The 12,739-nt window shown below is 43.8% G+C and overlaps 1 protein-coding gene across 2 annotated transcripts in view; it reads right to left on the bottom strand.

Moving 5' to 3' along the window:
* Nucleotides 1-12,739, bottom strand: part of LOC120018288 (arf-GAP domain and FG repeat-containing protein 1-like) — a 36,193-nt gene that overhangs the window by 17,220 nt on the left and 6,234 nt on the right. For both annotated transcript variants that reach the window (XM_038961408.1, XM_038961407.1), the window contains exons 2-6: nt 7,452-7,545; nt 5,984-6,099; nt 5,075-5,237; nt 2,527-2,710; nt 211-321 (exon numbers count right to left, since the gene is read on the bottom strand). In XM_038961408.1, coding sequence (XP_038817336.1) covers nt 211-321; nt 2,527-2,710; nt 5,075-5,237; nt 5,984-6,099; nt 7,452-7,545 — 668 coding nt within the window. The remainder of the gene's footprint in view (nt 1-210; nt 322-2,526; nt 2,711-5,074; nt 5,238-5,983; nt 6,100-7,451; nt 7,546-12,739) is intronic.

Here is a 12,739-nt window from a genome sequence, read left to right as displayed (position 1 = left end):
GCGGAGTGGAGCCATGGACCAGGACGGTGAGAAGTGAGTGACATAGACAAACAAACACATATGGAGATCTGTGTCCTAACATAAACACAGACAAAACGGACACAAAACGCATGACGAGTAGCAGTGAGAGAACTGATGTGAGCGTGTAATGGAGAGAGAAAGTGTGTGAGATAGGAACAGGTCACGACAGGTGAATGGAGCATGCTCTACCTGTATGTGAGGTCTGGAAGGGGGCTTGGGGTGCCGAGGGGACAGCACCCGATGGACCCGCGTTCCCAAACGCATCAAAGTTAGCAAAGTCTGTGTTTGCGTTCTGAGCAGCTGGAGGTTTGTAGGAGGGTCAGACACACGTAAAAAAAAAGGACAAACAAAACAGGACACAATGAATGAGATGATTAATGGGATGCACATGACACATGCTGCATCCCGTCACGTGCATCCCAAATGGCACCCTCTTCCTATAGCGCACTGCTTTTGACCAGAGCACCCTGGTCTAAAGCAGTGCACTAAATAGGGTATATGGTGCAATTTGGGATGATCCAACAGAAATGACACATTGAGAGATATGTAACTAAACTAGATGGAGCTAATGACAGACTGGCACTAGATGACAATGACAAACCAAAAACGGATGTGATGACAGGTTCACCTTCTCCTATAGGGCACCGCCCTGAACCTAAGCTCATGTTCCCTTCTAGTGTGTGTGTGCCGCTGTCTGGGTTCAATGTAAAACCCATTTTAAATCTAGCACATGTATTCATTTCACGCTTTCTCATGTTCATGGCAATTCTGAATTATAAAAATACAACATCAATCAAAGCAAAGTTGGTAGAATGCATAGAATTAGTCATTTAATAGGATCTCTGTGGTAGAATGCATAGAATTAGTCATTTAATAGGATCTCTGTGGTAGAATGTTTGAATTAGTCATTTAATAGGATCTCTGTGGTAGAATGTTTGAATTAGTCATTTAATAGGATCTCTGTGGTAGAATGCATAGAATTAGTCATTTAATAGGATCTCTGTGGTAGAATGCATAGAATTAGTCATTTAATAGGATCTCTGTGGTAGAATGCATAGAATTAGTCATTTAATAGGATCTCTGTGGTAGAATGTTTGAATTTAGAACTTTTGATTGGTAAAAGTAACAGTGTTGATTTGAAACCCATTTTATTATTTGCCATGGTGATTCTATTCATAAGAGTACAATTACATTTGAATATAATGATATCACAATTTTAAAGAGCAACTTCAGTAGAATTTAGGATGTTTGGTTGACTGGCACCAATGTTGACTTGGAACTCAGATGTGCGACTTGCTTCTGCTATCTAGGATTATACTTTTTTTTAATGAACTTCCAACACCCAGCATTTTCACCAGTCCGTACCATGGATGACAGAGACATCAATATCTTCCTGCAAGAAGTTCAAATTACATTAACAATGGTAAGCATCAAATACTGTATTCTTACCATAATTTGGTCAATTTAAGTTTTGATTTGGCTTATTATTGTGTATTTCTCAAATTCCATGTAGATATATATATATAGAATTGGTTTTATTGCAACTTTAGGTCAGGTCCTCTGAGTTAGTCAGAGATCTGGCATTGTGAGTGGTACTGGAAGTCCCAGTCCCGGCTACCACAACCAGCACCAGCCTGAGCAGGAGAAACAACATCTGTTCTACAAGCACATGGAGATTATACGCAAGGTGGAGATCTATAGGAAAGTCAGGATGGAGTTGTACGAGGATGGAGTTTCACAAGTCTTTCTGATAAAGAGATGAAAGCCATCCGGGGGAGTTGGCTGCATAGGTGGGCTTCCTGTGAATCTCTGATTTATTCTGTCGAAGTAGTAGAAAGATAAGAAAGGATTGCTAGGTATATTATTTTTGATAAGGGTGTAGGTTATCGGCCAATTAATATATCTTTTTAAATCCTATTTTAAGTATCAAATTATAATGTGCCTTTTTTGAGTGAGTGTGTGTGTCTTTAAGCCTCATGTGTGCTTACTTGGTGCTGCCTCTCTGCCCACACTACATTAAGTTAGAACTTTATGGCTCTTTGAGGATGAGAAAACATTATCCTCTGAGCAAACACACGCTAACAGCTTTACACTAGCCTCATTAATAACCATGGAGACTGACGGCCCATAGCCCTGTTAGAATTCTATAGTGTCTGCCGATGCTTCACATAGACCAGTGTGATGGACAATAGGGGGAGGGGTCCTGTCAAGTAGTAAGAAAAAGTGATGGCCAATACTCTTGAAATTAAGGAAATGATAATGTCTCTAAACCTTCTTCCACTACCATAAAACACTTTTGGACAGGTGAAGAAAGCACCCAAATATTTTTCTGGAAAATGTATTTTTATAATTCCATAAGTATGAGTGTATCATTGAGTATAAGTATCATAGACCATTTAAGTCTATCCACTACGCAGTAGATGTAACCACTGTGGTGTTTTTCTGACTCAAGGTGTTGTGACCGCTCCAGGGACCGGTGCAGCTCATGACACTCCTCCTGCTTACCTGGGTGGCTGTTGAAATGTGCAAAGTTAGCAAAGTTGGCTGCCAAGCCTGCTGCCGTCTGCGAGTGGGACGGAGCGGCGAAAATGTCTCCGCCCAGGTCGCTGAGGAGGTCAAACTTCTTGTCGTGGAACTGCTGCTGCTGGCTCAGCTGGAGGGCCTGGGCCGCACGACTCCCCACCGGAGACTGCAGAGACACAACAGGGCTGTGTTCATTAGGGCATGACATAGCAAACAGAACACAAAAACACGCATTTCTTATTGGACAGAAGTTCAGATGGAACTTCCCTGTTTCACTCCATTTTGTGCTAAACATGACTGTTACCGCACAGAGATATCTGCACTTCACACTGGTTATCTTGTTGAAAGCAACTCACAAAGAGATATGTTTAGACTACTAGAGCTAGAAGGGTTTCCTGAACACATGACCTGACCAGAAACAGCTTATATCTCAAGGCCATCAGACTTAAATAGATAGCCATCACTAGCCAGCCTCCACCCAGACACCTGCCCTGAACTTAGTCACTGTCACTAGCCAGCCACCACCTGGTTACTCAACCCTGCACCTTAAGAAGCTGCTGCCCTATGTACATAGACAAGGAATCACTGGTCACTTGAATAATGTTTGCATACTGTTTTACTCATTTCATATACATTACCAGTCAAAAGTTTGGACACACCTACTCATGCAAGGGTTTTCCTTTATTTTTCCTTTTTTCTACATTGTAGAATAATAGTGAAGACATCAAAACTATGAAATAACACATATGGAATCATGTAGTACCAAAAAAGTGTTAAACAAATAAAAATATATTTTAGATTCTTCAAAGTAGCCACCCTTTGCCTTGATGACAGCTTTGCACATTCTTGGCATTCTCTCAACCAGCTTCACCTGGAATGCTTTTCCAACAGTCTTGAAGGAGTTCCCACATATGCGGAGCACCTGTTGGCTGCTTTTCCTTCACTCTGCGGTCCAACTCATCCCAAACCATCTCAATTGGGTTGAGGTCGGGTGATTGTGGAGGCCAGGTCATCCGATGCAGCACTCCATCACTCTCCTGCTTGGTTAAATAGCTCTTACACAGCCTGGAGGTGTGTTGGGTCATTGTCCTGTTGAAAAACAAATGATAGTCCCACTAAGCGCAAACCAGATGGGATGACGATTGCTGCAGAATGCTTTGGTAGCCATGCTGGTTAAGTGTGCCTTCAACTCTAAATAAATCACAGACAGTGTCACCAGCAAAGCACCCCCACACCAACACACCTCCTCCTCCATGCTTCACGGTGGAAACCACACAGGCAGAGAACATCTGTTCACCTACTCTGAATCTCACAAAGACATGGTGGTTGGAACTACATCAGACCAAAGGACAGATTTCCACCGGTCTAATGTCCATTGCTCGTATTTCTTGGAACAAGCAAGTCTCTTCTTCTTATTGATGTTCTTTAGTAGTGGTTTCTTTGCAGCAATTTGACCATGAAGGCCTGATTCAAGTAGTCTCCTCTGAACAGTTGATGTTGAGATGTGTCTGCTACTAGAACTCTGGTCTGTAATTTCTGAGGCTGGTGACTAATGAACTTATCCTCTGCAGCAGAGGTAACTCTGGGTCTTCCTTTCCTGTGCCAGTCTTCATGAGAGACAGTTGCATCATAGTGCTTGATGGTTTCTGCGACTGCACTTGAAGAAATGTTTAAAGTTCTTGACATTTTTTGGATTGACTGACCTTCATGTCTTAAAGTAGTGATGGACTGTATTTTCTCTTTGTTTATTTCAGCTGTTCTTTCCATAATATGGACTTGGTCTTTTACCAAATAGGGCTATCTTCTGTATACCACCCCTACCTTGTCACAACACAACTGATTGGCTCAAAGGCATTAAGAAGTAAAGAAATTACACAAATTAACTTTTAACAAGGCACACCTGTTAATTGAAATGCATTCCAGGTGACTACCTCATGAAACTGGTTGAGAGAATGCCAAGAGTGTGCAAAGCTGTCATCAATGCAAAGGGAGGCTACATTGAAGAATCTCAAATATATTTTCATTTGTTTAACACTGTTTTGGTTACGACATGATTCCATTGTGTTATTTCATAGTTTTGATGTCTTCACTATTATTCTACAATGTAGAAAATAGTAAAAAAAAAATGTAAAACCCTGGAATGAGTAGGTGTGTCCAATATTTTGACTGGTACTGTATATATAATGCCATCCTACTCCACTATTGCTGTATATATGCACACACTATACTATCCTACGTATTCTACATATATACTAAATATTCTATCCACATACTGTGCATACATCACACACACTCCGGACTCCTAATATTTATATGTTTCTTAATTCCATTCCTTTACTTTTAGATGTGTGTGTATTGTTGTGAATGGTTAGATATTACTGCACTGTTGGAGCTAGGAACACAAGAATTTCGCTACACCCACAATAACATCTGCTAAATATGTGTATGTGAGGATTTTTTAATTTGGTTATGGAAAACGTTGTATGGCCTGTTATCAGCCAGCTGAGTAACCAGTATGTGTGTGTCTTACCTGACTGGGTGTGTGCTTGTTGAGGTGCAGGGTGGGGGCGGACTCCCCCAGCAGTGTTTTGAGCGGTCGGACTTCGGGGGTGCTGCTGGTGCTGCTGGCTGACGAGCCTGAGATTGAGGCGTGGACCGAAGCCACCACTTTGGCCTGCTCCGGGGGAACAAACCTAATCATAACAACAACCGTGTTCAATTGGTTACACAGCAACACAGGGTTCAATTCAAATGGACTCCTATAACCCAGCATCTCAGAGTAAGAGTGCTGATCTAGGATCATAATGAATCATAGTACATGGACAAGGGGGGACCTGATCCTAGATCAGCACTCCTACTCTTTGTGCATACAGCTCCTGAACATTAAAACAGAAAATGTCTGTTTACTGTTGGCTGCTCCTGTGAGAACATTTATGCTGCATTTAGATGGTACGAGGTAGACGGCTAACCGGATGTCATTGTTTTCGATGAGAGCACAACGGGAAATGCCGTCAGCCGCCATGGTAGACCGGACTTGCCGCAAGAGTTCAAATATTTCAACTTTTTCCATCTGTCATAGCGTTGTTTTTTACCGGATATTGATTTGCACTTCGTTTACTGAAATCACCATCACCATAGCAACCATCGGGCTGGCTTGCTTTTGCTGTCACCCTCTTTCTTGCTTTCTTGTCCTGCAATGCCGACTGGTATGACGGTTTTAACTAACGCATACAGTAACCTAGATATCATCCACTAAATACACATGGGTTGTTACTGATGCAAAGTGCCTTGCTGCTCGAGGGCCAACTGCAGTGAGCTGCCAGTCTCCAGGGCTTCCTCATGCAGTGAAGCGAGGCGCCCCAAATGGCGCCCTATTCCCTTTTTAGTGCACTCCTTTTGGCCAGAGCCCTATGGACTCTACTCTACAGCAGCCACTCACCATCTCTTCTTCTCGTATTTCTCCTGAAGGAACTCCTTGACTTTCTGGGGTTCTCTGAAGTCCGGTATGGAGGCCGTTCTGTCGTCGTAAAGCCCCAGCCATATCTGTTTACATGACTAGAAAAAACAGACGAGAGAGGGGATGGACAGAAACAGCAGAAAAACGTGTTTGGTTAAAAATGTAAGGTGAATAAAAGTCACAGGCTAATCAGAAGATGTGGTTCATCACCTTTAGAGAGGAAAAAGACAAACATGAAAAAAAGAGAAAACCCTTCAACACCTCCAGGCAAAGACAGCAGCAGAATGTAGCACATTCAGGAACACTCTTGGGAGCTCAGAAATGGAGAGATCTACAACCAACTTGCCAAGTGCTAAGAGACGTTACAGTACACACAGACACCTAGGATTTTACAATTAGAAGCAGACAAATAGAATACATAATGAAACATAGACAGAGGGACGGACAGAGGGACAAAGGAGACCGTGAGAGCGAGAGAAGGAGAGACACAGACAGGCACACACTATTTAAAAAGAGGACAGACAGCAGCAGACAGTAAAGTCAAGGCTGAAGATAACGTCCTCCAAGGCTTGTGTCGGTGTTTCCAATAGGCCTAGAATATTCTTCTCACATAAAGCACCTAACACACATAGCCTGCAGAACAGCAACAAGTACAAGCACAACTTTGTACCACTACCACCCATATCACCTAGCAGAAGCACATTACTCCAATTTGAAATCCTTAGCAGATTAAAGTGTGTGTGTGTGGGCGCGCGAGCGTCAGGACTAACGTGTGGAACGCATGAGAAAGCATCAGAGCACCATCTCCTGAAAGAGCTGCTCTGTGTCTGTTGTGCCGTGGCCACCCAGTCGGCACGCCACCACGCTATTCTCAGCAAACACACAAATCCCACTTTACAGGATTAGGGGAAATATCTGTGGAATGTCACCCAAAACCAAAAGGGGGAAAGATGAGGCCGACCATATAGGATTCTGGAACACAAAGTAAGGAATTCCATGATCTGGGGTTAGAATAAGTTTCAGGGCATTGAGGGCAAGGAGTTAGCCAGCCAGCGCTCCTTAGACTAATGTGAATATATTTAAGAGGTGGAGCTACGAAAGGTGGCCTAGCTTGGAGGACAATGGAAGTTGAACAGAAACATAGGCAACTAGCCTGGTCCCAGATCTGTTTGTGTGTCTGGCCATCACAATGGGCATAAAAGTCAGAAAGAGAGCATAAACAGATCTGGGACCAGGCTAGAAAAACACTTCTTTATCATTATAAAGCTATGGGTTTCTGCATTCTAGTCTCCATCAGTGTGCTAAGAACTGGAAGAGCTGGACAGTGACAACAGAAAAAAAAAACTGTTTGCTTCCCTTTGGTGCCTAGTGAATACGACCCAGGCAGACATCAGCCATGATGACAACAGTCCTGGGAGGTCTGTGGGGCCTGGTCGCTATGCCAACCTACCTCATTGCCGTGTTTCTGGAGGAACTCGATTTCCTGTAGCGTGAAGGTCGTCATGGAGATGGACTTCACTCTGTGGGGTGGGTTCAGCCCTCGCCTGAGGACAGGAGAGGGAGGAGAGAAGAGAAGGGGGGGAAGAGAAGGGGGAAGAGGGGAGAGATGAAAAAAAGAGGAAGATGGGAGAGAAGAGGAATAGGAGGGGAGAGAGAGAGAGAACAGCGGAGAGAGGGAAAGAGGAGAGAAAGAGGGAAGGGGGTTAATTAAATTGTAAAGCATCACACATGAAGAGCCCTCCCATTAGATAGGATCATAAGACCAGATCCCTGTACTGACTCCTATTCAGACTATAATGATTAATTAGGAACGTGCTGGGTTCTGCTGGGCTTATTACTGCAGAATCTGGGACAAGGACAGAGCAGAGACATCACTAGAGAGGAGGGCGAGAGAGAGGAGGGGGAGAGAGAGAGCAATTCTTCCCTTGTAGCCCAACAACACGGGGGGAGCGTTAGGGAGCGAGAGAGCGATGGAGCACGAGGGAGCGAGAGAGAGAAATTCTACCCTTGTATAGCTTAACAACACGGGGGGAGCGAGAGAGAGAGCGATGGAGCACGAGTGAGAGAGAGAAATTCTACCCTTGTATAGCTTAACAACACGGGGGGAGCGAGAGAGAGCGATGGAGCACGAGTGAGAGAGAAATTCTACCCTTGTATAGCCCAACAACACGGGGGGAGCGAGAGGGAGCGAGAGAGAGCGATGGAGCACGAGAGAGAGAAATTCTACCCTTGTATAGCTTAACAACACGGGGGGAGCGAGAGGGAGCGAGAGAGAGCGATGGAGCGCGAGTGAGAGAGAAATTCTACCCTTGTATAGCTAAACAACACGGGGGGAGCGAGAGGGAGCGAGAGAGAGCGATGGAGCACGAGTGAGAGAGAGAAATTCTACCCTTGTATAGCTAAACAACACGGGGGGGAGCGAGAGGGAGCGAGAGAGAGCGATGGAGCACGAGTGAGAGAGAGAAATTCTACCCTTGTATAGCTTAACAACACGGTTACTGAACCCCGGGTTGCCGTCACGACACACAAGACATAACTTAGTTCACTGAGCTCAATCCTAAATGGTAGGCCTCGATCTAAGAGTCAACACTTGTCTTTCAGTCTCATGCAAGGTTACTTATTATGCAATGCTCTTTAAGTGACCTAGCTCTGCTACACTTGAAGAGAGTTAGCGTTAGCCTAGGTGTGTGTATATTTTTATATATATTTTTATATATAAAAATATGTGTGTGTGTGTGTGTGTGTGTGTGTGTGTGAGAGAGAGAGAGCGAGTGTTTGATGAAAGTGTGTGGGCTTTTAAAGTATGTGTTTGGTTTCCTTGTGATGTGTGAGTGAGCCTGAGACATCAGGGAGGCTGGTTTCCTGCCTCCATTTCCTGTGCACGGCTCTGCTCCCGTGTGCCTGTGTGGGCGTGCGTGCCATTTCAAGAAAGGAGAAGAAAAGTCTGCTGAGGAACAGCTGAAACTGTAACCCGTGTCACTCAGGTCACCTGAGCCTCAGCACTTGTTAAGACAATCTCATTAATGTTTGCTCTAGACAGGTGGTCCGCAATTTTTTTTTAAAGATGTTTTGTTTTTATGTATTTTTTAATAATAATAACACAATTTTACATTACTTTTCACAATGCAAAATGTTGAAAATAATAATAGGCCTGTTCACATTCACTGCTAAAATGGACTAAATTTGAATGCCACGATAATGTAAAAAATAATCTGCGATTGGTGGTCCTCACACACACATACACCTCGCCTAAACAGTCTCCATGGAGACCTAAGATAGATCTACAAGCTGTAGAGAACTGGGAGGGAGAGAGCGATGCTGTGTAAGACTAGACTAAGGCTGATCTTCAATTATTCACTGCTCTTGCCTTTAGACCTTTGTTGAAATGAAGTATGAGTCCCACCCAAATGGTAGAGCGCCTCAGTGTATGGCTATGGATCACCCATCCATCTCCTTCCATCTTCAGTTCTATACAACACCACTCAATCAACTGACTGACTGGAGCCGCATTCAGAGAGCCCTGGTCAAAAGTAGTGACACTAGATTGGGAATAGGGTGTCATTTGGGACGGGACCTATGTATTGGGTTCAATTACTGACCTATTGACAGACAATGACAAAGTAGGAAACGGGTAGTTGTCGACAATTAGTATTAGACTAGCATTCGACTAGAGCCAGGTAATAATTTAGCATTGCAGCTACATCAATGGTAAGGTGTATTCAGATATACTATTCGGCTTCAAGGTTTGTTTGTTTTTCACAAATAGAGTGACTGACACATCATGGTCTCACACAGAGATTACAGTCAATCTATATCACACATAGACCAGGTCTTATTCACCAGACACCAAATGAAAGTTAAAAACGAGGAGGGAGTAGCTGAACTTGAGAAATGCTTGTTTTCCGCTGCAAACTGTTTTTCTACGGTGTGCAGTGCACTAATGAATGTGACCCAGACCAATACATGGATTAGATTCAGCCTGTTAGATCATTCCGACCGTGTTCATGCTGGCACAAAGTACAGCACACCCGACAGTGTAGTTGTGGCTACTAGTGTGGGGAACATGTGACTTTTCAACCTTCTCTCGCTCTACTCAGACTGGCCAGTTATCCAACCATGAGGGTGAAGTGAGTGTTTGTGTGTGACTCTCTCTTTCTGTGTGTGTGTCTCTCTCTCACACACTGTGTGTGTGTCTCTCTGTGTGTGTGTGTGTGTGTGTGTGTGTGTGTGTGTGTGTGTGTGTGTGTGTGTGTGTGTGTGTGTGTGTGTGTGTGTGTGTGTGTGTGTAGAGCTTGGGGCACGTGAGTGATCAGTTCAGTCTCATGAGGAGGAAAGTAGGTCAGATACTGGGAGAGAGTTCCAAACCCCTCCAGCTCTGAAATAGGATGGCATCCCACCGCAATTGAACAATTGACACATTTTAATCACTCTGCGAGTGTGTGTGTGTGGTTACAGTGAAACATTTGATTTGCATACCCACTATTTTGTGTCTCTCTCTCTGACAAACACAGACAGTATGTGTAAAGAGCTGAAAAACCCAGCAGGGGAGTGTCTGTCATTAACACACTGACTCCTCCAGGATGAGAGAGAGAGAGAGAGAGAAAGGGACTGGTAGTGCTGAACCCAGGTCCCAGCAGAGGCCATCTATGTAGCATCCTCACCATCCAATGCCTCTAGTACTCAGGTCAACATAAACTATGGTTGGGCTCAGGAGTTTTTACTAATCACATGAAGTAACCAGAACACAAATTCAACTAGGTCTGAGAGCTTTTCCTGGTCAGGTCACGTGGTCAGGTCCTGGCTGACATGGTCAGAAAATAACTATGGTTCCTGAACTATGGTCATTTTTTTTTTTTATTTTAACTTTATTTAACTAGGCAAGTCAGTTAAGAACAAATTCTTATTTTCAATGACGGCCTAGGAATAGTGGGTTAACTGCCTTGTTCAGGTACAGAACGACAGATTTTTACCTTGTCAGCTCGGGGATTGGATCTTGCAACCTTTCGGTTACTAGTCCAATGCCCTAACCACTAGGCTACCTGCCGCCCCGTGTTACTATAGTAACTTCCTACTATAAGGAAACCTCTGCAACAAAGATTGTGTTCCTCTTGGGAAAAGCCTCTTCACCTTCATATGGAATGTGTTAACACAGTAGATTTCAACTCCACCCATTAAACATGCCACAGGCGGGAGGGAGAAGGGACGAGTTAATAACTACTCAAATCAGTTAACCTAACTAACTGGCCTAGTTAACTACTCAAATCGATGACGAGAAGAGACCAAAAACCAACTATTAATCTCAAGCCAAATCAAAAGGCATTAGGATCAACAGAAGGAAAGACCGCCACTATCAAGCATCAGAGTCTTATGAAGGAGCGTTGAAATAGTGTTGTGTTACAGGTTGAAGTTGACCTTTGACCCAGAGGGTCTTTAAGGTAGGTTCCTGTAGAAGGGAAGTGGGGCTGGTCAACAAAGTACGTGCCTGTGGTTAACAAGAGACAGAGCTCAGAAGGAGGATGGGCATAGAACTGCTCACATTTCCCTCACATTCCTTCAGCTTCTCTTCATCCTCTCCTGAGGTCCATCCATCAGGGTGAAGGAAGGACAGACATGCCAGCAGCACTAAGAGCTATCCTATCAATAATACAAGCACATCCTTAAATTATAGGCCTAAACCAGTAGCTTGTAACACTATCATTAGCATATGTCAGGAAGCTCCAACCATACAACACAAAAGAGTATCAAAGAATACAATGGGCTAGTTTCCCAGACCCAGATTAAACCTACTCCTGGACTTAAAAGCATGTTCATGCAGAGTCCCCACTGAAAGTGTTTGAGGAAAAATACTAATCTGGGTGCGGGAAATTGTCCAGCGTAAAGTAATTTGATGTCTCTCAGTCAGCACTAACCTCCTCTACCCTTCCTGGGAACCAAAGTGAGAGAAGATGTCAATTCGCAACTTCCTGCACTTTTCCACTTCCTGTTTAACCACCCTGCATGCTGCTGTTGCGAAACAGGGCCAATGGGCCAGAATCACACCAGGCTTCCTGCATACATAGAGTACCACGAGGTAGACAGCAAAACAGTCGTTTCCCTTGCCTCCCACACATCTCTCTATCTCAGCAACATGACAGTCGCTCAGTCCTGCCAAGAAAGATTTGCACAAGACTCAGTTCAACATCATAAGTAAAATGGATAGCCTGATCAGCAGAAATGAGGATAGGTTAGATGAGGTCATTATTCTGCTGGGAAACCAAATCCAATCCCACTAGTTCTAAAGAAGGACCAGGTATCTATTGTTATTACATTGGAACAAGGTATAGACCACGAGCTAGACAACACATTAATAACCTACCTGATATGGCTAGCCTATAGGCCTACGTTTGGTAGGTAGATAAGACTAGGTAGCATACACTTTACAGTTTTGGCTACCATCTTGGGTTCTTTTTCATATTATACAGTCTGAGAGACAGTGTGAAACTCTTCAGAGGACCCTGTGTGTCTGAGCTTAGAAAATAACTAAATTATCCCCCATCACAAAATGTAATACCAGAGCACAAGTGGGAAATTTTGTGTAATCCCTGCAGAACCATTAGAGAGATGAGAGAGGGAAGGGCCAAACTATGTCCATCCGCAAACAATGATTCGCACACAGTGTTCTCAGTTGAAGTGCACAAACACCTTAGGTGCCAGAACAAAGACATTATAAACACAGCCCACCCAGATAGTACCACTTAG

This window comes from Salvelinus namaycush, chromosome 23 (assembly GCF_016432855.1).
Source record: "Salvelinus namaycush isolate Seneca chromosome 23, SaNama_1.0, whole genome shotgun sequence".
NCBI classification, from domain to species: domain Eukaryota; kingdom Metazoa; phylum Chordata; class Actinopteri; order Salmoniformes; family Salmonidae; genus Salvelinus; species Salvelinus namaycush.
The sequence above is the reverse complement of the archived record's forward strand: the minus strand, read 5'-3'. Positions and strand labels throughout refer to the sequence as shown.